Below are 27,286 nucleotides of genomic sequence, written 5' to 3'. Positions count from 1 at the left end.
ATCCTGAGACAAACTCATGCAGTACATGGCTGACTTCTCGTCAAGAAGCAAACGCAACGTGGAGAGGAAGGTGATGTTTACCCCCAAATTTGCAGAAATCGACCGATCCACGTTGATTTGGTATCGACAACAACGTGCTGCTGGTGTGATGGTACATGGAACGGAGCTGAAGGCTGCTGCTGAGAAGTTCGCCAGGCTTCACGACGCCCTAGACTTCAAGGCATCCAAGGGTTGGCTCTTTGCGTTCAAGTTATGGCATGGCCTTACCAACCATAAAGCTCATGGCGAAGCATTGGACGCTAACGAGGATGGAGTTGACGAGTTTCGCCACAAGGTGAAAGGCTTGATCGACAGGGAGGGCCTCACTCTCGGTCAAGTCTACAACGCAGACGAAACTAGCCTATTCTATCGCTCGCTGCCAACGAACACTCTAGCCAAGGAGACGGAGAAGCATGTACCTGGCCGCAAGCTCTCCAAGGAACGGATATCTGCTTTGTGTTGTGCCAATGCTAACGGTATGCACCGGCTTAAGCCCGTTGTTGTTGGCCGCGCAAATCAGCCTCGGTGCCTTCGTTGGGTGATGGATGTCCTTCCTGTCATCTGGTACCATTCTTTGAAGGCATGGTTTACAGCTGTGATCTTCAAAGACTGGTTCCACCGCCACTTCGTCAAGGAGGTCATCCATTACCAGACGAAGATACTGGGAATCCCACACGACCAGGTAAAGGCCCTCCTTCTCCTCGACAATGCACCTGCCCACCCATGCGACAAGGATTTGGTGGCTGAAAATGGCCGGATTAGGTGCATGTTTCTGCCACCTAATATGACTGCTCTCATCCAACCAATGGACCAAGGAGTGATCGTGGCAACAAAGCGCCTGTACTGTTGGAAGTTCCTGGACGAGGTGATGGTTGTTCTCGAGGACGAGGACGAGCACAGGGAGGGATGGGACACATGAGGCAAGCGGACTTTGGAAAACCTTCGCCGCTACAACATCAAGTCTGCACTGTACAACTGGGCTAGTGCATGGAAGGAAGTCCCTGTGAAGACTCTGGAAAATGGTTGGTCTCGTCTGCTTCTCGGAACGGATGTGGAGTACGATATTCTAGGCTTTGAAGTGGATGACTTCCATGCACGGCTACATACGCACGGCGACGATGTTGATGTGGACAATGTTTGTGAGTGGTTGGATGACGACGAGGGCGATCCTGGGTATCAGACATTGTCTGATATCGAGATCGCGTCTTTAGTTGCAGGTGTCAGTACCGAATTTGAAGATTCCAATGAGGAAGGCAACGATGATGCGGACTCCTCTCAGCAGGACACTACTCCAGCCATCCCCAAGCTGAGCACATTCTGGGAACATCTAGAGTTCGTCCTAGACTACCTGGAACACCCGGACTGCGACAGGGAGATGCGGCCCTTGGGACTCGTGGGGGAAGTGCGTGCTTTCAGGCAGCGCATCATCAATCATCAGAATCGTCGGTCATTGCGTCAATCAACCATTGATAGTTTTTTCAGGTCCGTGACCCCCGCTGTGCCCAGCCCTGGCTCCACTCCGTTGCCTCCCCAAGAAAGGCCCTCGTGATCCAAGCCACAGCCCAGCACATCAGCTACGGTGGGGTCACCGCTCGACGTGAGTTTGCAGCTGTCTTTAGAGTCGTCTGCAGTGGGTACGCCATCACCACGACCCAGCGATGCACCCCTAGGTCACCTACCAGTGATACTCTCGGACTCTGACAGTGAATAAACAGAGGAGTAGACTGTAGCACCAGTCGAGCAGGGGAGTACTCCCGAGGTGGATGGAAAGCTGATGACAGGGAGTGCTGGAGCTCCCGTTTCATCAGCCCTCAGGACTAGTTCCTGACCATCCCCCTTTGCTGAACTTTTTCAGTGTCTCAGTTACACAGAGAGTAGGCCAGCATGCTCTCCAGTACAAATTTCTCTAACTATCTACACCAAACTACATGCACAGTACACACTACACTTCCTATTCAAAATTCACCAAAAATGGCGTCGATTCATCAAGCCCCGGAGTCCCAAGGGGAGGGGACCATAAATGCCCCCACCATCCGCCCCTCTCCCGGTGATGACGCGAGGTGCCTGGAACCACTGTCTGACTCTCTTTTTCTTCATTTCTGCAACATTCGCGGCCTTTCCTCTAACTTTCGCTCTGTTGAGCACCACCTCTCCTCCTCTAAACCTCACCTTCTTTTTCTAACGGAGACTCAGCTGTCTGAGGCAACTGACAGCAAACCCTTTTCTGTATCCTCCTACTTTCTCTATACTCATTTCAAAGCCAAAGGTGGCTGTTGTGTATATATACGCAACGACTTATCTTGCTCTCGTGTTCCTGAACTCGATTCTTCTGAATTCTTCACACTTTGGCTTCGGCTTTCCTGTCATTCTCTGACTAAATATATCTGTGCTGTTTACTTATCCCCTAATTCTACTGACTATCAAAAATTCTTCGACTATCTTACTTCTACGATGGAACACATTCTATCCATTTCTCCTTTCTCTGAAATCTCCATTCTTGGAGATTTCAATGTTCACCACCACCTTTGGCTCTCCTCTCCTTTCACGGATCCACCTGGTGAACAAGCCTACATCTTTTCTATCCTTAATGACCTAGAGCAGCTTGTACAGCACCCTACCCGTATCCCTGACCGCCTTGGAGAGAGCTCCAACATACTTGACCTCTTCCTCACAACTAATCCTTCTGCTTACTCTGTTAATCTTTTCTCTCCATTGGGCTCCTCTGATCACAACCTTATTACCTTAACCTGTCCTATTACTCCGGTACGGCCTGTGGACCCTCCAGGGAAACGTCGTCTGTGGCATTTTGGAGCTGCAGACTGGGAGGCCCTCAGGCAGTACTTCTTTGATTTTCCCTGGAATGATTATTGCTTCCATGGGCGTGAGCCATCTGAGTGTGCCTTGCGCATTACGGAGGTTATTCTCTCGGGCATGGAAGCATACATTCCTTTCTCATATCCTTTGACTAACGCAAGAAAGCCTTGGTTTAATCACGCTTGTTCTAATGCTGTCCGCAACAAGGAGAGGGCCTACAAAAGGTACCTGAGCCAACCCATCCCTGAATCACATCATCTTTACGTTTCTGCCCGGAATCGTGCTAAGTCTGTTCTTCGCTCTACTAAAAATAATTTCATCCATACTAAATGGTCTCAACTCTCCAACTCGAATTCTTCCCGCTCCTTCTGGAACCTTGCCAAAAATCTTCCTAACAACTTTACCTCATCATCCTTCCCTCCTCTTTTCTACTCGGATGGTTCTGTAGCTATTTCTTCTACTGATAAGGCAGATCTCTTCGCACAGACTTTCTCCTCCAATTCCACCTTAGACGATTCTGGTGCTGTTCCTCCATCACTTCCCCCCTCTGACTTCCTCATGGCTGATATTAAAATTTCTTCAGTTGATGTATTTTCTGCCATCACTGGCCTCAGTACTAACAAGGCATATGGGCCTGATGGGGTCCCTCCTGTTGTTCTCAAGAACTGTGCTTCTGTGCTTACACCCTGCCTAGGCAAACTCTTTCGCCTTTGTCTGTCAACTTGTACCTTTCCTTCTTGCTGGAAGTTTGCTTTCATTCAGCCAGTCCCAAAGAAGGGTGACCACTCCCAACCCTCCAGCTATCGTCCAATTGCTTTAACGTACTGTATTTCAAAAGTTTTCGAGTCAATTCTTAATAGAAAAATTTTAAGGCATCTTTCCTATCACAACCTTCTTTCCGATCGTTAGTATGGGTTCCGTCAGGGACGCTCCACTGGCGATCTTCTCACCTACCTTTCAGACTCCTGGTCATCCTCCTTTCGGGACTTTGGCGAAAACTTTGCCATTGCACTTGACATCTCAAAGGCTTTTGATCGAGTCTGGCATAAATCTTTAATTTCCAAACTGCCATCCTACGGTTTCTATCCTTCTATCTGTGCCTTCATCGCTAGCTTCCATTCTCGTCGTTCTATAGCCGCTGTTGTAGACGGCCATCGTTCTTCTCCTAGATCTATCAACAGTGGTGTTTCTCAGGGCTCTGTCCTATCACCAACTCTCTTCCTTTTATTCATTAATGATCTTCTAAGCTGTACATCTAACCCTATCCACTCATACACTGATGACTCCACCCTTCACCTTTCCATTCGGTTCCCGCAACGCCCATCTCAACAGTTACTTCAACAAACAAGGGATGAGGCTATGGCACATCTAATGTCTGACTTGGCTCGTATCTCTTACTGGGGTAAAAATAATATGGTTGTTTTTAATGCATCTAAGACTTAGTTCTTACACCTATCAACCCAACAAAATCTTCCACAGGTATACCCACTAATGTTTAATAATATTCAGCTTAATCCTGCATCATCCTTGAACATGCTTGGGGTTTCATTTACTCGGGACTTATCTTGGAAAGATCATATTACATCTCTTGTAAAATCTGCTTCCAAGAGATTGGGTGTGCTAAGCCGACTCTGCTCTTTCTTTACCCCTGCACAATTGTTGACTCTATACAGGGGTTTTATCCGCCCCTGTGTGGAGTACAACTCTCATGTGTGGGGAGGCTCCCCACATACAGCTTTTCTCAATAGGGTGGAGTCAAAGGCTTTTCGTCTCATTAACTCTCCTCCTCTTACTGACTCCCTTCAACCTCTGTCTCTTCACCGCACTGTTGCATCTTTATCTCTTTTCTGTCGCTACTTTAATGGTCACTGCTCCTCTGAACTGTCTGCTTGCATTCCTCCACCTCTACGACGGGCGCGTAGCACCCGTCTGGCAGCAAACTCTCATCCCTTTTCTGTCCAACTCTCTAATGCAAGAGTTAACCGTTACTCCCAGTCTTTCATTTATGCAACAGGTCAACTCTGGAACTGTCTCCCTCTGTCTGTATTTCCTGCTGCCTATGATCTCCAGTCTTTCAAACGCAGTGTGTCCAGGCATCTCAAAATGATCGGATCTTGAATTTGGCTCTCAATTGTATTTTGTTTTTCTCTTGGAGGGAACTGTTACTGCGGGCTCATGGCCTTTGGTTCCTTCTTCCTCGCATTAAAAAAAAAAAGAACTCCACTAGACCACACGGGAATTTAGAGTTTTGTGCAGTGAAAAAAAAAAAGTGTGTTGTGTTAAAGATTTACAGTTGTGAGAGAAAATACTCAATTGAAACAAAATTTAACGTAAATAGACTTGTTTGTTTTGGCTTTGGAAAATTATTAGAATGGGAAAAGTTAAAGTGCAACACTGAGTAAGTTACAATGGAGCATTAGTTAGACAAGAGTGCACACTGTGAAGAGAACGGACTTCTGTGTGCGATTGACTAAGTTCAGTGCAAGACTTCAGGAACAGTGCACTGCAAGTTCTTCAGGAAATCCTTCTTACTGTCAGAGTCCAAGAGGAGGCGGTTATTCATCGAGGTGGCCATGGACTTGCTGTAAGTAGGCAGAATGTTTCATACTGTACTTTTTTCCATACTATACTTACCTCATTTCACTCTTTAATGTCCTTTATTGGTGTGAATAGGGTGTTAGGAGCCATGCATGTGCAGTAGGAAGGTGTTTTTCTGAGTTAGGCTAGGTTAGGGTCCATAAGTACCAGTCCAGGAGCCAGTCACCAAAATGTTTATTATTGTATGAACCTACTTCTAAAACCTCATTTTATGTTTCTTTTGCATTTATTTCAGTCATTTATGTGCCTTATTGGTGTGATTTGGGTCTTAAATAGGTGCTATGCATGTCCAGAGGGAGTTGTATAGGTATTTCTCTGAATTAGGGTCCATAAGTACAAGTCCATAAGCTGGGGCCCAATATCCGGACAGGACCACTATCCGGACCTACCTATGGCTCTATTACGTCGGATATTGGAGTGATTACTGTGTGTGTATATATATATATATATATATATATATATATATATATATATATATATATATAGATATATAATTATATATATATATATTTATATATATGGATAGAGAGAGAGAGAGAGAGATACTGTATATATCACTGCATATTACCCCTACACCATTTTGTAAAAAAATACACTGTTTAGAAGTATGTTTTTATTACGTTTATTTCCTTCATATTAAATCATTTTCGTCTGGAAAACCTTTTTAATATGAAGCAGGTGAGGAAGCCTGGGTAAACATTGTAGCCAAGTAGAAAAAAATGAATAAGCACAAGCAAGTCTTAGGTCTGTAATACCAAATCTCCGAGGAGGAAAAAGCTTAATGCAAGAACGTTTGGTATGACATGAAACATAGATTGTTCATAACTTTCCTAACCTAGAACAACACACATTATCTTTCTGAAAGAGATGGACAACAGCTTTCCAGTGTGAAATAAAACTTAAATGTTTGTTGAAAGTATTATGCCATGAACTTATTCAATATGCAGTGTTTTGAAAATCTCAACGTGATGGTGGCTTTGGGATGTAAATGATCGCTTAATTCAGAGCTCATTTAACTGAGAGCACAAATGCGATCTCACATCTCTTGCCTCACTTCATTCAGCTATTTGCTCTGCCCAAATTGGGTAACAAAAACAATAATTAGCACAGATATCACACTTTTCTGCTTTTGCCTGTTTATAAGAGAAACGTAGATGAATTAAAATGAAAGGGAACTTTATGTTTTTCTTAGCTCTTGCTAGTTTTTCTCTACGAACGATAACGAAACTATGGTACATGATGTGTTGGCTATTCATAATCTTGATACTTAGACCAATTCACTCGGCTGTCATATATAAAGAGCCTGTCTGGGTTGCGTCTGTTTGGTTTGGCAGGGAATGTTTCACACCTGAAGTAGTTTGCAAAGTTACTTTGAATGAAGCTGATTATAAGTACTTCAACTTTACGTTTACGTGAAACTCAATAATTCCTGTACACAGAGTACTTAGTATATCCACTGAATGGAAATCTGTTTGTATTGCTCGTAGATTCATTTCAGACAAGTACAACTTATCTTTTTGCAATGCTATGGGATGTGTGATGCCTATTCTCAACGTGTCCCTCCTGCTTTAACCGCCTGAGCCACCTGCAAACAGTGGTGCGATGGATCATGTTACCCTAGCTATGGCACGAGCTGACAGGCCCCCACCCCACAACCGGATGAAGTTGTTGCGTTCTGTCAGGAAGGTTGGGCTTTAGGGCCGCTGTGTTTCCATGTTTGTCTAAAAGAGATATTCAACAATTAAATATAAAATAGAATTTTGTCCTGCTGGTTACTTTGCATCAAGTGTAGGACGAACGATTTGTAGTTACTTTTGTTTAAGGCGTTCGCCATAGTGACTTACCTTCACTGCACACCTGTTGCTATTGGACTATTTTTATTCAGTCTATATATTGGTAAACTGTTGATGAAGGTTATTTATAAAATTCACTCAGTTCGAAAAATGCTTTGTTAGTTAAATACCTTCTGAATGTAGGGGAAAATATATAAGTCATGAACTATCTTTGGATATTGGGAGGCAAGTTTGGGAACTGGCAGTAAATTTTGGTTATAGAGACTGCTCGGCAATGTTTTAAATCTATATTTCCTGTAATGAGGTCCATCCATTTAAAAAAAAGAAAAAAAAAAGAAAAATTGTGCCATATAGCAGGTAACTTGAAGCCTGCCTAGGATGGACTGTGCCTAGAACTTCACTGGTTCTCTGCTTCATATCATGAGAAAGACTCACGAAGCAACCTAGTAATCTCTCTACTCCATGAAAGATATGGGAAACTGTAACAGGTTAATGAACAATGAGCATAAAACAGCAATAGGTTATCGAAAACAATAATGGAGCGATATTGGTCAAGAAACAACAATAACAAGTCCTTATACTTAGTATTTAAGCAATAAAAACAATTTTCTAAGCATCCCCACAAAAAATTAAGCAAAGGAAACGAAGCTCAAACCAACAGTAACAAATCTCTAAGAGAAACAAACCACAAAACAACAGAAGCAAATCTCTAAACACCAGAAACAGATCTATAAATAACAGAAACAAACCTCTAAGCAAAAGAAAAAATCTAAGCAACAGAAATAAACTCAGAGCAACGGAAACAAACCTCTAAGCAACAGAAACAATTATCTAACCAAGAGACAGGTTGGTATTTAGAGACAGCTTAGCTGGCACGACCGGGCAGCTTTATCACACTCTCGGCCTCTGTGTTACGGGTTATGAAGGAAAAATGATCCATGGATACCACAAACGTCATTTACTCTTTGGAGAAATGAACTGCCCCACAAACTGCCCAAGCAAGAAAAATATGTCTAAACAACAATAAAAACTAATAAATAATTAACACTATTTATAACAAACAGATTATTAAACAACAAACACATTTTAAACAACAAAAGCAAGTCTAAAACAAAAAATAAAAATAAAAAGATTGTCTTCCTTCAAAATTAAGCGTGTCAAAACAAAAATGCATCTTAAAACAATTAAGTCTCAAAGCAACATAAACATGCCATAAATTAGTCTTAAAACAAAAGATACTTTTGCCACTAGCCGGGACATTTTTGGGCTAATTTCCTGTTGACCGAGAGATATCCGGTGTGTTTTCGTGCTGTCTGAAATTTAGTGATCTGTAAGCCCCCCAAAAGTTAATAAAAATTAATAAAATATACTAATTACCTTCGCACAAAGATATTTCGTTCTGTCAGAGAGGTTGGTTGTGATAATCGTTGTGCTTTCATGTTCGGCGTCTGAAACTTATGCATCAGAGATTATTAAAAAGGTGGAAACTACCTTGATTTATGGTTGTAAGAATAAGGTGGTAAAGGATTAATACACGTCTCCAAGATATGAGGGTACAACATGACTACCAGGAACTCGTTACATCATGACTAATAACAACACGGTACCATATGACTAATAACAGCACAGTACTATGTCACTAACAGTAATACGGCACAATGTCACTTACAGCAACACGATACAGTACTGTATCACCGACAGCAACACGGTGCTATTTCACTAATATTAACACAGTATGGTATCAGTAACAACAACTTGGTAGGCTGCGGTACTCACACAGTTACAAGCGCTGGATCGAATCCTCGCAATATTTAATTTAGGGGGAGGCGGTGGCTCAGTCGGTAAAGAGGTGGCCCGCAGTCCTACCGGACCCAGGTTCAAATCCCCACTGGGGCAGGGACCAGTTTAAGAATTTGAATTTCATGAAATCAGACTATACTGATCTAGCAGAAGACCCGCCGACATGTCGTAAAAATACCCCCGCTAATACCAATACATCAGTCCTGTATGAGACAGCCCTAGCATGTATTCAATATGGACGGTGGGTGTTAGCGCCGAAGTGGTGACATGTAGAGAGGTGTATGGGATGTAGGAGGACTACTGGGCCTTGATAGCAGGCTGTGAAGCCTATGCCCAGTGTCGAACACATAAAAAAAAAATATATATATATATATGATTATCATGGTACCATATAACTAACAGAAACACAATGCCACATGACACACGATCAAATTGTAGGGGAGGGTGAGGCTGGAATGTGATCTCTAACAGCCTGGAGCAACAGCTGAGCTCTGAGTGCTGACCGGCCTCTGGGGCCTCTTATACTGTATAAACAGTGAACACCTCCCCCTCCTCTCTCACTACACCAGCCAGTGACTACCTTTTGCTCCCCTCTCACTGCATCTCCATGTAAACACCGCCCTCCCCTTTCACCTCATCAGTCAGTGAACACGTCCCCCTTCCCTCTCACTATCTCCTGACAATTTACCTACACCAAGAGATCAACTAGACAGATCATCTAAAACAAATAGATCGACTGGGTTACTAGGGACATGTCCACATATTTTCACGATGATCCTCCCATTCGTGTTATATAATTCCCTTGAGTTACAGACACAGACAGACAAGTGTGACTACATAGCCCTACCCTCGATGGTAGAAGATACTGTCACGCAGAATATAATGTTGCTGAACGTGTATACTTAGGTCACTAACTTTACCGGCAGTGGATTATGAAGAGAAAAAAAAGCTGAATTATATTAATATATATTCTTACACAAACTGTAAAAGTGATACGCATGAGAGAGCACTGCCGTGAGCGATACTGGAAGCAACTCTTATACCTTGCTATTTCTATAATTTAATATAAAATTCTAAATCATTTATTAATTCATTTAATTGATTCATATGCACTACCTTCCTTAACAAACTTATAATGCAGTAAGTAATTCAAGTGAAGAGCGTTGTCAGAAACGGTGATGTTTGTGGTCAGTGATGGAAATAGTTGTGTGTATCTTAAGTGGCCACCTGACCCTTTTGGCCCCACCTGGCTCCACCACACACCAGCTCCAACACCAGCACCATCACAGCCACTGTGAACCCATACCCAAGCACCGCAAACATGCCCTGAAATGGATAACCCGTGAAGTAGAGCAGTAGTCATTTCATTAATATACAAAACTAATAGTACCCCGTTTACATGCGTAGTCAGTTCTTATGATGTCACACATATACTGTATGTCTACAAGACCAATTAAAACAATTATTTATTACGAACGGATCTTGAGGCTACGATAGGGATTCAGTTAATTTCTACTATTCCATATTCTTGTATAGCCTTGACGTTTAATCTCTCCTTTCACTCAGATAATGTCAGTATAGTCTGGTTCTCGGAGGACGATGTGGAGATTCATAAGCTTTGTCCATGAGTCGTGTCTCTCCACCACCCACCGACAACTGCCCTAACACTTCAACACAGACTACTTCAATCTACCTGATAATGACGTCAAGTTTACTATGCTCCAAAAACATACCGTGGGAAGATAGGGGTTGTGGTAGTGTCCAAAGTACGTAGCTAGATTCGAAATTATAAAAGGTGGGTTATACTATGGTCTTTTATTTTCATCAGAAATACCTACCTCCATAATTAAATGGGAAACAGTACATATTTACCTACGAGATATTGAAAGATGCTCATTACTCGATTACATACACCCAAGTTTTTCATGACTTTACCCTCATGAAATATTTCATGGCTAATTTATTTGCTAACCTTACTCACTCTCATAGTAAAAGAGTTAATGAAAGCTATGATCAGCCTCCCAGTAAAAAAAAAAAAAAAATCTCCAGCAAACCTAATTAAATCGTCTGGATGTAATGATAAAATGCAATATCAGAGTATGGGGGATAAAAGGTACAGTGAGGTGAATCTATCCTATTTTCAGTAATAAAGGAAGTTACTATCATGGCCTACCCAAAAATTGGCGAGTGAGAGAATGGTGGTGACGGTGATTATCCTGGGTGGGTTCTTGCACATGCTGAAGTTAGGTTGTGAGTACTTCATCCATTTATCGTACAGCCCTGATTCCACCAACGTGTACGATCTAACCACAAGAAGAGACAGTTATATGTCTGTATGTGAAGAATAACTCACTAAGCATAATGAAAGGTGAAATACTGACCTCTCAGGGTATGCATGTGTGTATGTAAATTTATCATATACCCAAAGCCTTCCTGAGAAAGGGACAAGTATAGTAATATTTTTTATATTTATATTTGCATTTTTAAAAAGAATTATACTGCAACACAATTTTATTTCTAGTACATTATTGTTAATTTCGCTAAACTGGGTCACTTGCAACTTATCTATCCTGTGTAAAAAGAAGCTGTTCTTCTGAGTCACCAAGGCCAGAGGGGTGGTTGCGTAGACGCTCCGTGAAAGATAAAAATCACAACGACCTGCAAAATGAATTACTAGATATTATTAATAAATAAGCATACATATATTAATTGAAAACTACTGAAGTGTTCCTTTTACAGACTTACTAGATGCTTCTCATTTTGAAATGCCAGACAGTGTTTTACATTAGCCTAACAATCGTTTTTAAATAATTATCACCTTGCCTTTTGTCAAAAGTCGTATGTCCCTGAAATCCTCATTTCTGTTATATGCATCAGTGTCAGTGTCTTTCTCTGCTCCGTGACATTATTAATTAGAAGTGGTAATTGTAACAAGAGGAGTCGTAACATCTTGACTGCTCCAGCACTACTCATGTAGTTAATTTTAATAGAAGCACCATATAGAGGTAAAGGCTTTAATTTTCTCCCTCTATATGGTCCTTGAATTAATCAGTTTGCCAGGCGTAGTAGCCCTGATAACATTTAATTTATTCTAATTGATGACAGACGACTGAGAAGGGAAAGGGAGTTCTCAAAACTTCCCCTCGTGAAATATTCAATCTGTAGTGACTATCTTCTTTAACGATCCATGTAGTTCAAAAGAATAATTCTGTTAACTGAAATACCCCGATTATTTTACACAGTAATGTCTTAGTAAAAGCCCCTTTATCTTCCATGACTAACGTGACATCATGTGTGTGTGTGTGTGTGTGTGTGTGTGTGTGTGTGTGTGTGTGTGTGTGTGTGTGTGTGTATGTTCGTTGGTTCGGCACTGCTATGATACACTGATACATTCTAAAATACAGACAAAGAAAGCAATATTAAACATACATAATTTTAGTAACTTTAGCCATCATATTACAACCTGTGAGAGAAAAGCTTTTGGGCAGCAAGTTGACATAGTTGAAATCCAGGTCAAAGATGACATGAGTGGCAGCGCGCACGACGGTCTCCATGCTGTTTTCTAATTCGACGAACTTGTTGTAGGCGATCCGTTTTGTCCCCACTAGTTTCCCCAGTTCATGAAGTGGACCTGACGTGGCAGTCTGAAAAGAAAAAGGCTATCAAAAAATGTCTACTTTGTGATATATGTTTATGGGATTGGGAATCATGAATTTTTAGTTAGCGAAAAAAAGTAGGGGTAGGCAGCCCCGCCCAGGGACATACTACCGCCAAGGTTATGGGAGACTCAAGGAATAGCCTGGATTCCATTTTCTCTCCTAGGCCTTGGTAGCTGGTTACACGTCTTTCTGCCTCACACACCGGAGGGCATCAGGCTGCCCTCTTTACACAACACACACATCCACATTATATTACATTACCTTACACCAACTATCCTCTCTCCAAAAAACACCGATCTTTGTCATTACATATCATTCCCATTCCACAACACATCCCTGTTCTCCCCCCCATAAAAAGAACCATGGCTGCTGCTATTCTGGGAATCAGTGCGGTGGTTTCTCAGGTGACCACCACCAGCAGGGCTTGGTTGTCTGCTCAGGGCCTTCCCGGTCGTCATCAAGTGACTGTGTCATAAAGACTTTGTAGTTACTTGTAGAGAAGTATATTTTAGACTTGTGGTCGAGCGGCTTTTATATCTTGTAGTAGCTTCCCCACCAAATGTCATGTAGTGACAGGAGAGGTAAAGAATAGTATGGGACTATTTTTATTTGTCTTGGAAATATTAAACACGGAACGAGTATAAGTCCCGGGTAGCTACCTCCCTGTCTCGCTATCTCTCTCTCTCTCTGTTCTAAGGCTAATCTCCGTCTCGACCTCTCTCTAGGGTCGCTTGTCTCCTTCTAAACTCTCTTTCCTAAAATCTGGTGTAGCAGGGGTGTGTCACGTGTTTTCCTCATGGTTACCAGATCTTTGTTCACGAGAGGACTGCTGACAGCTAACTGCATCATCTCCTTACTGGCCGCTGTCGTCAGCTTTCCTCAGTGTTAAGAGTGTGTAAGCATGTTTAGCACTGCTCGATTCTCGCAGACACAACACCTTCTCATCATCTGACTCCCTGCTTCTATCTGTCTCTCTATCTATCTATTTATCTATCTATCTATATAATATGTAGTCTTTACCACACTGCTCGGTCGCGCGAAAATGGCGTACCATCGACATTTAATAGTTATAACATATTAATACATACTACATACACATTATAATGAACTTATAAGCTAATCAAGTGAAATACATAATATTGTAAAGTAACATAATTGTATGAATATTGTATACATATATTATTCATAGTAAATACTGATTATTCAGTAATATTACATTTTAAATAAGTTGTATACATATTTGAATAAATGCAATTGTTGTTGTATAACACTTTGTAAGACGTGCATGTACAACAGACGTACGCATATAATTGTGCAATGGTAATACTGCTAGGTTATACATTACATATTTGAGTTATCACTTTAGTAATGTCTAATATTTCACCTAACTTGTATGATGATACTGGTAATATAGAATTGTGCTATAATAGTATGACTTAATATTGTACTAACATTGTGGTACTACATAATTGTAACATTTTATGAATTGTTACTAAATATTGTGTTAATGCATAATTGTGTTGGCCTTATAATTGTAGTTACATTTGTTAATGCAACTCTTACATAAGTGTCTTGGCCTTATAATTGTAGTTAAAGTTACATAAAAGTTACATCTTGTTAATGCAACTGTTACATAATTGGCAAAGTGTAACATAATGCAATCGTTTGTCGTTACATAATTGTTACATATCGTTTGTAGGTACATAATTGTAGTTAGTGTAACATAATGCAATCGTTTGTCGTTACATAATTGTTACATATCGTTTGTAGGTACATAATTGTAGTTAGTGTAACATAATGCAATAGTTTGTCGTTACATTATTGTAATATGGAGTAACATAATTGTAATAACTGCAGTCCTAACATATGCTGCGGTCGATGATAGTGATGATGTGTCATGCCACTTGTTGTGGAGACACAATTTGCTTTTTTGTTTGTAGTTTATGTGGTATTTTGGCATATATAGTAACATTTACACTTATTTTCATTTGTTTGTTATGTGATCTTACTCTATTTCTCTTTTTTCTTTCTTACTTTTCTTTCTTTCTTTCCTTTCCTTTTATTTTTTTTTTATGTATTGATTTTCCATAGTTTGTTTCTCTTTGCTTGTGTACACTTTTTCCATGTTGTTTATGGTTGCATAATTGCTGACTAATTTCCTTGAGATACTTTGTTAAAGTTTAGTTTATATTACACAGAGATTATAAAATGATATTATATAGTCCCATATTTTGTTATTTTATATAAAAAATATATACACTATATACAGTATTAACTATATACACTGACTTGTTGTTCACCTGTACCTATCGTGGGTAATATGTGTGTCAGCACTGTGTGGAAATCATTGTCTTCACGATTGTGTTGAAGATGTTCACTCTTGCTAACGGCATTTGTGTTGGCCATTTTTTTTTCTCTAGTTTTCCTTGTAATTTAATTTGTCTGTTTCCACTAGGTAGCTTTAATTAATAAATGTTTAATACAGTTCTTTTAATTGCTCACTGAGTAACTCTGATGGTATATTCTTTATCACTTGTAGATGTACTAATGTGTAGTTGTATATATGAAACACGTATTTTATGTAGGTATAAATGGTAACACTCGTTGGTAGTAAATAAATGTTATAATAAATGAATGAATATATACAGTGTAGAATATTTATTGTTGGTGCAAGTATTTAATGATTGAATTATGAAGATAATTGAAGTAGGTATATGAATTTAAGTTGTAACTATACAGTACGTTTTATATGTTTGTGCAGAAGCTTATTGTCTATCACTGTTTATTGTATGAATGAAGTAACTATGTACTGTAACTCACTAATTTTTACCGTGGTGGGAAATGGTGTGAGTGGTGTTGCACGTGGTGATAGCGTTGTCCTTCGCGGGTTGATTGGCGTGTTGTCGTCTCAGCATATGGTGACGTCGGCTTCCCACACTGGTAGCTGTGGTGTGTGAATGAGTAGCGATGAGTAACTTGAGTGAAGACGAGTGAGTAAGATGAGTTGTAAATATGGACTTGGTGTTTTGCTGCGTGCATTGACCTCTTCACACCTGCGTAAGCGGTGGGGGTTGGGTGGATGTAGCAGAGAGAGGAGGGTGAGGTCTGGTGGTTATGAGTTGTGAGTCGTCTCTCACTCTTCGTTTGTTTGTTCCGTTTTTCTATGTCGATGTTTTCTCGGTCCTTTTCTCTAGTGATTTACTCGTTGTGGGATGAAAACTGCCGCTACTTGTAGGTGCGTGTAGAAGATTATACAGACGACGTAGAGTTGTTAATTATAGTTGATTGTAGATGGCTGTAGTTCGCTGATTCGTCATAGACTTGTAGACTATTTGCACTGTAGGCTGTATTTTGTAGGATTCAATGTAGAACTGAAGCTAATCTTGTAGTCTCGGTTGCTATTGTAGAAATTTGCTTTTAATTCGGAGACGATGTCCGCAGATTTGCTGGTTTGTCATTAAGCTACTTGCAAGGCGTCGAGTGATCTCTTGACCTCTGCATCAGCGTAATGATCTGGGAGACGGAGGGGGCTGGATGGAGAGAATACTGTCAGGAGCTGATGTTGTTGGTTGTTTTCAATCTTGATATTTTGTAGGAATTTAATGTTGATTCATAGACGAGGTTCATATACGTTCGCTGCTACCAAATGTCATAAAGACTTTGTAGTTACTTGTAGAGAAGTATATTTTAGACTTGTGGTCGAGCGGCTTTTATATCTTGTAGTAGCTTCCCCACCAAATGTCATGTAGTGACAGGAGAGGTAAAGAATAGTATGGGACTATTTTTATTTGTCTTGGAAATATTAAACACGGAACGAGTATAAGTCCCGGTTAGCTACCTCCCTGTCTCGCTATCTCTCTCTCTCTCTGTTCTAAGGCTAATCTCCGTCTCGACCTCTCATTAGGGTCGCTTGTCTCCTTCTAAACTCTCTTTCCTAAAATCTGGTGTAGCAGGGGTGTGTCACGTGTGTTCCTCATGGTTACCAGATCTTTGTTCACGAGAGGACTGCTGACAGCTAACTGCATCATCTCCTTACTGGCCGCTGTCGTCAGCTTTCCTCAGTGTTAAGAGTGTGTAAGCATGTTTAGCACTGCTCGATTCTCGCAGACACAACACCTTCTCATCATCTGACTCCCTGCTTCTATCTGTCTCTCTATCTATCTATTTATCTATCTATCTATATAATATGTAGTCTTTACCACAACTGTGCCACCTCCAGTCTTGCGGCGCCCAAAATCTGCTCGTCCGTGCAGTAAAATTTTCTTTTACAATATTAGGGAACTTCACTCCAACATCAACTCTGTTCAAAATTTCCTCCAGTTTGAATCCCATGATTTGCTTTTTCTGACAGAGACACAAGTAAGCTCCACCTCTGGTTTAGCTAGATTTAATTTTCCTGGTTATATCTTGATTCAAAATTTCAGACCCAAAGGAGGCGTATGTTGCCCTGCTAAATCAGAAATTGCCCTAGAGGAGATTACTAAATTCAATTGTCCTTTTTCGACAATTCCATGTACAAATTAAATTTTTCTTATAAAATTAAGTATTTCTGTTGTGTTTATCATTCCCTTAATGTCCCTTCAGAGCCGAGTTTATTTGACTCTCTGTCTTCACAACTAAGTGTCCTCAACATTAATATTGCATCAGAAATTACTATTCTGGGTGATTTTAATGTCCATAATGTCGAATGGCTCACTTATTCACCCAGAACTGATGACTCTGGTCTTGAATGTGAGCTATTTGCAGACTCATTTAATCTCACCCAGTTAGTCAGTCAACCCTCCCGTGTACCAGACAACCCCGATCAAAATCCCCACCTATTGGACTTGTTTCTAACAACCAATTCAGATAATTATAATGTCAAAGTGAAGTCCCCTCTCGGATCCTCGGATCATTGTCTGATTCAAGCCACCAGTTTCACATCTACCACACCCTCCTGCTCTGAACCTGTCATGATGACTAAATGGCATTACGACAGGGCAGACTGGGAGGGACTTCAAAATTTTCTCATGGGTGTTCCTTGGACCTCCTTTTTCTCCCATGATGCAAATTCCACATTGGGCCACATACAGGATTTCATTAAAGTCGGCATGGAAACATTCATTCCCCATCATAGTTACAAAAAAAGATGTAATTCTCCTAAATGGTTTGACCACGATTGTGCAAGAGTAACAGAACATAAAACAATAGCCAATAACACTTATACAGGGACCAAAACCAAAGAAGCCTTTAACTAGTATAAAAATATCAGAAACCATGTCAAAACCATTATCAATCTTTCTAAATCAAACTTTCTACATAGACAAGCTAACAAACTACTAAACAATCCAAATGATAACAAAATATCCTAGTCAACCTTTAATTCATTCAAAACTAACTTCACTACCACCTCTTCCATTCCACCGTTACAGTCCCCCAATGGAAATCTAGTAAGTGACCCACCCGGAAAAGCCAACCTTCTTGTTGACATTTTTTCAACAAACTCAACCCTAAATTCAGAAAATCATAATATTTCTGTACTTGATTTTGATTCCCCTCAAATACCTCCTTTCATGATTCACACCAGATACGTACAAGCCGTATTACAGAATCTATCAGCAGACAAAGCCACTGGTCCAGATAAAATTCCTTCAATAGTACTTAAAAATTGCTCCTCAGTGTTGGCTTTTGCATTAGCAAAATTTTTCCGCTTATGCATCCGTACCTCAAATTTTCCAGTCCCATGGAAAGAAGCAAATATCCATCCTGTTCCTAAAAAGGGGGCAACTTCTGATCCATCAAACTATAGACCAATTGCAATAACTTCCGTTCTCGGTAAAGTTTTTGATACGCTAATTAACAGATACATAGTCAAGCATCTAGAAATTAATAAATTAATCAATGATCGGCAGTATGGATTTAGACAGGAACGTTCAACTGTAGATGTTCTTTGCCTTCTTACCCATCAGATTAACAAAACAATAGACCAACATGGCGAAACACGCTTGATATTTCAAAAGCATTTGAAAGAGTATGGCACCAGGCCTTATTGTCTAAGATATCACACTATGGCCTTGCATCACTGGTTCCTCTAATTTCTTCTTACCTTCATAATAGAAAAATACGAGTCATGGCTGATGGAATTTTTTCTCAGTTTCATTCCATAAATGCTGGCATACTTCAGGGATCAGTTTTTGTGTCAACCCTCTTTCTCATTCAAATAAATGACCTCCTATCTGTCACTCACAACCCAGTATACTCTTATCCTGATGACTCGGCCCTTCATAGTTCTTTCACATTTAGCACCTCCTTTACACAATTTGATATTATAAATTCCCAAATAAACACAGCAATTTCTCTGAACCAGGACCTTTCTAAACTTAATCAATGGGGACGAAAAAATCTGGTCTCATTTAGTGCTCAGAAAACTAAATACATTAATTTCTCCAATAGAAAGAATCCCTCAGACTCTCACATAATTTTAAATGATGTCAGTATTCCCACATCCACTACAATTGATATCCTAGGTGTTACTCTAAACCCCAACCTAAGCTGGACAGCTTATGTTAAATCTCTTGCTAAAAATGCTTCTAAAAAACTGGGACTTAAGTACAGAGTCCGTGAGTTCTTCACTGGCGAGCAGATGTCCACAATATACAAAAGTCATGTGCGTTCTCAGATCGAATACTGTTCACCACTGTGGAGTGGATGTGGAGTGGTTGCATTGAGGCAGTTCGATAAAATTCAAAATAAAGCCATTAGATTAATCAATAATCCTGCCATAACGCAGAATCTTCCTCCGTTATCAGTACATAGAGATGTTGCTTCTTTAGCACTATTTTATCGATATTTTTACAGTAAGTGCTCTGACGAACTTGCTTCAATTGTACCTCCCCTTCACATTTTCTCCCGAAGTACTCGGGCAGCTGGGAGAGCTCATGAACTCACACTCCCTCCTCCACAATGCAGAACCTCTGCTTATCAAAATTCATTTATCCCCAGAACTACTACTCTCTGGAATTCACTTCCGGGGAGTTGCTTCCCACACTCATTTAATCCTCTTGATTTTAAATCCAAATGTTATAAGTATTTTATGACTGGAGGATGCCTTTAGGCACATGGACTTTTTTTTTCTTTGTTTTTCCTTCCTCCATTCATTATAAAAAAAAATTATAAACGTCTGGAAGAAAATTTTGGTTATATATCAAACATATGAAAATTACAGATGACTCATAAGTTAATGACTGAAAAACAGCATTAGGTACTTAATTACCTATCCAAATCATTCATCCTGCTCATTAATTAATATACTACTTTATAAATTGTCCATGGCAAAAAAAAAAATAATAACAGTCAGAAATTCCCATAACCTTAGGGCACCGTGTTACTATGATATGAATTTCATTTATAGGTTAACCATTATTTCCGGCAAAACTTACATGCTTATTATTTTTTAACGTCACAATTAACTAACAGCATATCAATTAAAGTATCGCATTATAGACAATCAATTAGATACTCTAAATTTTTTATTAACCTGAAGAAACAACCACTCACTTCAATATATTTAATGATAAAAGTGTTTGGAGCAACAATTATCGCAACATCAGAGTTGTCAAGGACGTCCTCAAGTCTCTGATAGGGTTGGTCTATGTATCTGACTGCCAGGAGGGACATGAGGTTGCCGACATAGCTCTGTGTCAGCACCACCATCATCAGCATCCACACCCCCAGCATCACACGCTCCCACCACCACCGACTCTTAGTTCTTTTTATATCTGGAAGACAAAATTTAGTCAAGCAAAAGATATGGATCACGAAAATATTTGATGACCTGTTTCTGGCAGCTTTGGTGAAATAAATGTAACGGTTACAGTAAGCTGATATTAGTGAGATGAAATTAAACATCATCTAACACAGGACAGTGGTTGAGCATCATGAAAATATGTGGGCGAAACACCTGGCTCTTTTGGTATTCTCACAGAGAAAAACTCACTACTTCGGAAGTTAATCTACTCTCTCAGAGGTCCTCCAAAGTTAGTCTAAAATTACTCAGTGTAAACCACAACATGGCAAACACTAGTTACCTTCTTGCAAAAGAACTCGCACACAGTTGAAGGTGTTGGTATCTTTCATGCGTGGTTCTTGCATATAAGTGGGAAGGCAGAAAGACAGAAGCAGTATCGCAGCGCATACTACCAACAGTGCTGTCAACACAGCCACCCAAACTTTTGGTCTAAGAGGCAACAGGAAACCCCACGGGTCCACCTCAGGTCGACCACGGGCAGCGAGAATTTGATAATTTCCAAGCATCACAAATGAAGAGTAGTCTATCCACTGGCTTCTGGTTATATCCAAGTAAAATGGTGCCGGAGTAAACTCCACTTCCTGAAATGTGTTTTTGTAATATATAATGGAGAACAGGAGAACAATGTACGTCGGGATATATTTCATAAAAGGTTAATCTTTACCACAATATTCTATGATGAATAATTCGTGAGAAGGTTCCCAAGTCATTTTCTTGACTCAGTATATTTACTTTATTGATCACGACTTGTTATTTCACGAGAAATAGTTCTGGAGCTAAATATTTGAAAGAGAAGCTGACAAAAAAAAAATGTATGTTCAGTTGATATATATGCGAGACATGAGGATCGAGTTTTATGTAAGGGAAAATAAAACTACTGTACAATGTTAAAAGCTGTAGGAGGTTAATTAAACTATGGAATCTACCTAAGATACAGGGTGCTTGTCATTATCATCATCATCACCCGGACCTCCTTTCCCACCTTAGGGCAGGGTGAGGAGTAGCAATGTCCGGACAGCCAAAATTTGTCCAGTCCAATAAGCTACGCTTCCATTCACTCATCCTTCAAACCCCCGGAATCCTGGTTCTGTCGGATACGCCAAAAACATTCACCACGTTCTGTGACTTCACATAAACGTATCCGATAAATCAATCCGGACGCTGCCACGTTAAAAAGGGCTGCCAAATCCCTGATCATGCACTTCTTCAAACAACATTCACAGAGCTAGGTCGATCTATTGTCAGTTTCCTAGCCTCTCCGACTTCCAAACCTCTCTTCCTCACACACTCATCCAACTTATTTCTCCACCTTCTCCTTGTCCTACCTCGCCTCCTCTCTCCTTCAGCACTGTATTGTTATCCTTTCTCTCCACATGACCATGCCATCTCAGTAGGCTCTCTTCGTTTCTGGTGTCCACAGACTTCCTCGCACCACATCTTTCACGAATCACATTATTTCGAATCCTATCGTCACCCTGTACTCAACATACATTCCTCAGCAGTCCCATCTCCACTGCTCTTACTCTTGACTTTTCATTTTCATGCCATACCATAGTCTCACCCCCGAATGTTTAAGTTGGCACTAACACTCATTCATGTCAGCCTCGTCCAGCTGCAACACTCAAGCCTCTGTTTTTATCAAGGCCTCCATTGCACCAGCTACTTTTCTTCCTTGTGTGACTCTACTTTCCACTTCTTTTGCACATTTTCCTCTCTTTTCTGTCACTGTACCCAGGTATATGAACTCTCCCACCAATTCCAGTCTCTCTCCATTCACTGTAACATCCTACTGGGAGTCACCTTCACTCTCAATAGCCATCACTTTACTCTTTTCTACATTTACTCTCAACGACGCTCACAGACATCAACAAAACTCTGCCATAGTGTACAAAGTTTTTATCCGTTATTTGCAAGCAGTACTACATCATCGGCATACAACACATTTGAGATATTCCACCCATCACCATTCATTACCAACGCCATCCCCCTCTCAATTACTCGTGTTTGTACTTTTCCCATTACCCCATCCTTATAAATATTGAACAACCATGGGGACATAACACAACCTTGTCGCACGCCCACACCGATCGTGAACCATTCACTTAGATGTCCATTATCGCTTACACATGATTCACTACCATCGGAAAAACTATTTACGGCACCTAGCAGCTTACCGTCTACATCGTACATGCGCAAAACTTTCCACAATCCTTCTCTGTCCACTTTGTCATATGCTTTTTAGAGATCCATGAATGTCATAAACACCTTATGGTCCTTATCACAAGCCTTCTCTGTTATCTGTCTCACTGGAAATATTTGATCCACACATCCTCTGCCACTCCTAAAGCCACCCTGTTCATCACTCACCAAGACTTCTGATATCTCTCTTACTTTCACTATAATTATTCTTCCATACCTTCCCTACCAAACTGAATAAACTTGTGCCACGATAATTTTTGCTTTCTCTTTGCTCATCTTTATTTTTTTACAGGGGTACAGTCATAGCCTTTTTCCACTATGCTGGCACAGTTTCACTCATCTATGCCTTCTTACATATCTCCAACAAGCACTTCATTCCACTCTTTCCACTACATTTAATCATCTCTTCATACACCTCATCAGCCCCAGCTTTCTTCCCATTCATCAGCCGCTTCACAGCACTCTTCACCTGTGCCAGTGCCACATCTCCTTGCAGTGGATTCCTTCTCTGCAAAACTAATCATGTTTACAGCCGCTCTGCTCTCTCTATTCCCATTCATCAGGCTTTCAAAATATTCTTTCCATCTGGTCCATACTTCATCCCCATGGGTTAATAATCTACCACCTCCATCCTTCACATCATCAAATTTCTTTCTATTTTCGCTTCTACACTTCCGCACCTCTCTCCAGAATAACTTCCTATTTTCAGAGTAGTTTGCATTCAGTTTTCTTCCTAGATCATCATTTTCTCGTTCTTTTTCCTCTTCAATGGTCTCTTTACTTGTTTCTTGCCCTCATTATATTCAGTTCTTATTTCAACTGAACCGCTGTCCTGTAAGCACTTTAGCCACTTCTTCCTCATTTCCTCCACTGCTCTCTTAACCTCATCATCCCACCATGCCGTACCTTTCTTCTTTGTTGTTACTCTTGCCACACCTCACGCCACTTAATCATTCCTAACTAAGTATTCCCTATATGCATTCCACAGGCTGTCCAGATCCATTTCATTCTACTTCACTTATTCTAACTCCTCCTCTATTTTGGTCCTGTAATCTTCTGCCATTTCTTTGATCCTTAGCTTCTCAACTTTCAGTCTTTCTCCCTGAGTGCTACTCTCTCTCCTGATCCACCTCACTCCTCTCAGCCTGATCTTGCATACCACAATCAAATGATCTGACAGACCTCCACATCGTCCTCTCACTGCCCTCGTATCAGCAACCATTCTCAGCATCGACCCCTCAACGAGCACGTGATCAATCAGGCTTCTTTCAAGAAGATCCCACTTCCCTCTATACCATGTATATCTATGTGTATCATTGTGTTTGAAACACGAGTTACAAATGCACACCCATCTCTCCTGACACATTCCCTTTAATCGCTTCCCATTATCATTTTCTCCTGGTACTTCATAGCAACCCATTATGTCATCCTCAGGACCAGTGCCTACTCTTCCATTCATATCCCCCATTACGATCACTTTATATCTCTTGGGCATTACTCCCACTACTTCTTTCAGCTCATCGCAAAACATCTCTCTCTCTCTCTCTCTCTCTCTCTCTCTCTCTCTCTCTCTCTCTCTCTCTCTCTCTCTCTCTCTCTCTCTCTCTCTTTCCTGTCAACACACGGTGTGTATGCCACAGTTACTGCCACATTTACCTTCTCGAACTTGATATACATACACCTCGAGCTGACACATTTGTAGTCTCTCATTCCACTCTGTCAAATATCATTCATCGACAAAGCAACTCCTTCCTTGCATCTTCCTCGCCCATTCATGCCCAATCTTACACATTTCACACCCTCCCACTCCTCCACTTCACACCCTTTCATCTTCGTTTCACACAGTGCCATCACGGCATATCTCGCACTCTTGAATACATTCACCACTTCCATCCTCTAGCTCTCCTAATTCACACCTCTCACATTCCACATGGCCATGCGAATCTGCCCACTTGGCTGGGGCCCTGGGCAGGCACTGGGTCCTCCGAGGCTCTCTGAAGTGACTGTCATGATTATGTGATTTTGGACAGTGGATTCTGAGGAATACTTAACGCTGCCAAAAACCCCGGTTATATGGTTACCACCGAGCGCGGTAAATGGTTTCATGGATACAGGAAACCATTTGGCTTGTCACTCAGTGCAGAGATCATATGGCATCTCTACATTGAGTAAGTGGATGCTGGGCACCCCCATCCACCAAATAGCCCCCATCCATCAAGGATGCTTGTAAAAATAATAATGAAATCACATATACAGAAGGTTAAGAGAAACTGGTTTTAATGACAACTAAAAAAACGCTTAGCAAAAAACAATGTTAAAAAGAAATGCTCAAAATATATAGTTGAGAAAGAGATGGTACTAAGTGCCCCAAGCTAAAGAGTATTCGGTGCACAGATGCTATGTATGCTCTTGTTCTAACGCCTAAAACTACCATTCCATATTGAGAAATTTGCTGTTATAAGAGATTAGCACTAGAAAAGGACGCTAGTGATAGAGCAGTCTGATGAAAAGGAGGAAAGGGGTAACATTGTCTTTTTCTGCCATCGAGCTTCGTAGTATAATCTGCAAAAGGACGAAAATCTCAGCCAAGTTAAGGTAAAGGACCTGTAGAACTGACCTCACGTGTAATGAGTCCCATCATGCCTGTCCAAGTCCCATCGCTCTGCAGTAAGCCCCAAGCCCTGTCAGGGGATCTCACGTACGTGTATCTGTCAGAGGGACGTGATTTAAGCACATTTAATGGTTTTGTAAAATTTCCCATTCCAAAAAAAATAAGTGTGGAGGTTACTTTCACATTCATATTATATTTTTGCTAACTTAGGGCAAGTTGTGCAATCAACAAACGTTTATTTATCAAACCCAAATCTTTCCAGTCAAATATAGTGTATCAAAGCAAATGTGCATTTATGGCTCACGTGAAGTTCATGGTCGTGGACAACATCTCCATAATGTTCCCCGCTGGCCCTCCGAAAGTGAGTCGTTTGCCCTCTGGTGCCGTGGGGTCATCTACTGTAAATGCCAGCTGTGCCACTAACTCCTCCGCTGTCACTAGCACGTGTGGCCGGTGCGGGAACCTGCGGCAAGATGGTGTACGGTATAGTGTTGATTAGTAATGTCATTTGGATTAATAAATACTCTCAGGCAATACATTTTTCATTCTGACAGTATGAATATATGTTTATGTATTGCACACAAAAAACCTGTACTTTATAATCTTTTGTTTTCCAGTATCAGTTGTGCCAACTTTCTTCAGTTAAAGAAAACAAGCGCGGTGATCGATCATGTTGTTGCGTAATGTTGGCATAACCTTTGGCCATTCAGATCGTTCAGAATGATTAAGATTCAGGCTCAATTAATTTAGATTCGAGAAAGCCGTTTAGATACAAGTAGGTAAGATACTGTCTATACTTTTTTACTCTTTGTCCTAAAACTCTCATCTGCACATCTTGAATGCTGAATTATAACAACAGATCACCTCTCGAATATGATGCTAGTCATGAAGAGGTGTTATGGAAGTATGTAGAGGTGTTTTACTGTCCTTTTCTGCCACTGACTTATGGGAAATAAGCTGCAATAAGACGAAAAACTGATCATAGTTAAGATAAAAATAAAAAGTAGTTATTGTATATTCAAACACATTTCAGTCCAACCGGATCATTTAGGTAGCTCACTTTAATTCGGTATCATTTAGGGCCAGATACAGTAATTCAGGTCAACTTAGTGCCATTCTCGTATTTTCATTCATTCCAAATATTTATTTATATATTTCTCGTCTATTCCCCTGGAGGAATCATGAGATCTTGCACCATCTCTAATGTAGTATAGTAGTCGATAATTTACGGGAAAGCAGTAGTAATAATAAGTTACCATGCAAGATTTGCGTATGCAGCTCAGTCCCTCTGTGTTACAGCAGTATCTTACAGAAGCGTTGTCGACATACAAAAATTACCATAAAAACTTCTGGGTGAAAAGATTTGGTGAATGGGTGAAACTTAGGCGTTGATCGATAGTCCATGATGCCACTTGTAATGGCCGAGATTCTGGGTCAGTGAACGGCAGCCATGAGAACACTTTGGTCCTGTTGATGAAAAAGCAATCCGCCCATTAATTAAAACTCAGACAGATCGACTATTTACTTTGCCATCTTTTATGGTTGCAACCAAGAGGATCACAAGGTCAGTTATTTATGATGTTAAATAATAATGGGAAAAACTTGAAAGACTCCGACCATTTCACTGGGTTTCAGAATTCATTGTTTATAACCTTGATACTTACAATGGATTAGTATTTATGCTGGCAACTCTATACGGATAATTCTCGTTACCTGAACACTGGCAAGGAATCGTTCACAACAGCAACGAGAGAAGTGGTTCGTGAAAGAGTCCTGTGAAGGTGGGGAAGGGTCTGGAGCTGAAGGAGAGGGATGCGGGTGAATACGAGTAGCTTTGTTTTCTGGACCAGCAGAAGGTGGCTCTTGAAGGAGGACTCAGCGAAGGCGGCGAGGAAGGCTGGGTCATCGCTAGCCACCACCATCGTCACGCACCACAACCCATAACGAAGCTAATGGTTCCAGCAAGAAAAATATTACGAAACTAATA

The 27,286-nt window shown here is 40.7% G+C and overlaps 1 protein-coding gene across 1 annotated transcript; it reads right to left on the bottom strand.

The window, feature by feature from the left end:
- Window positions 1-10,259: 10,259 nt before the first annotated feature.
- On the bottom strand, window positions 10,260-26,346 carry LOC145390846 (glutamate receptor ionotropic, delta-2-like). The gene is made up of 9 exons (XM_080265586.1): window positions 26,339-26,346; window positions 25,604-25,762; window positions 25,306-25,396; window positions 20,770-21,070; window positions 20,240-20,460; window positions 12,508-12,688; window positions 11,603-11,702; window positions 11,218-11,347; window positions 10,260-10,370 (listed from the first exon to the last, which is right to left on the bottom strand). Exons 1-9 carry the CDS (start codon window positions 26,344-26,346, stop codon window positions 10,260-10,262), a joined length of 1,302 nt encoding a protein of 433 aa, XP_080121712.1.
- Between the last annotated feature and the right edge of the window lie 940 nt (window positions 26,347-27,286).

The sequence above is a fragment of the Coenobita brevimanus genome, chromosome 16, assembly GCF_032717465.1.
Source record: "Coenobita brevimanus isolate Jiangsu-jjx chromosome 16, ASM3271746v2, whole genome shotgun sequence".
Lineage (NCBI taxonomy): Eukaryota > Metazoa > Arthropoda > Malacostraca > Decapoda > Coenobitidae > Coenobita > Coenobita brevimanus.
Note: the sequence above shows the minus strand (reverse complement) of the source record. Positions and strands in the feature narration are given on the sequence as shown.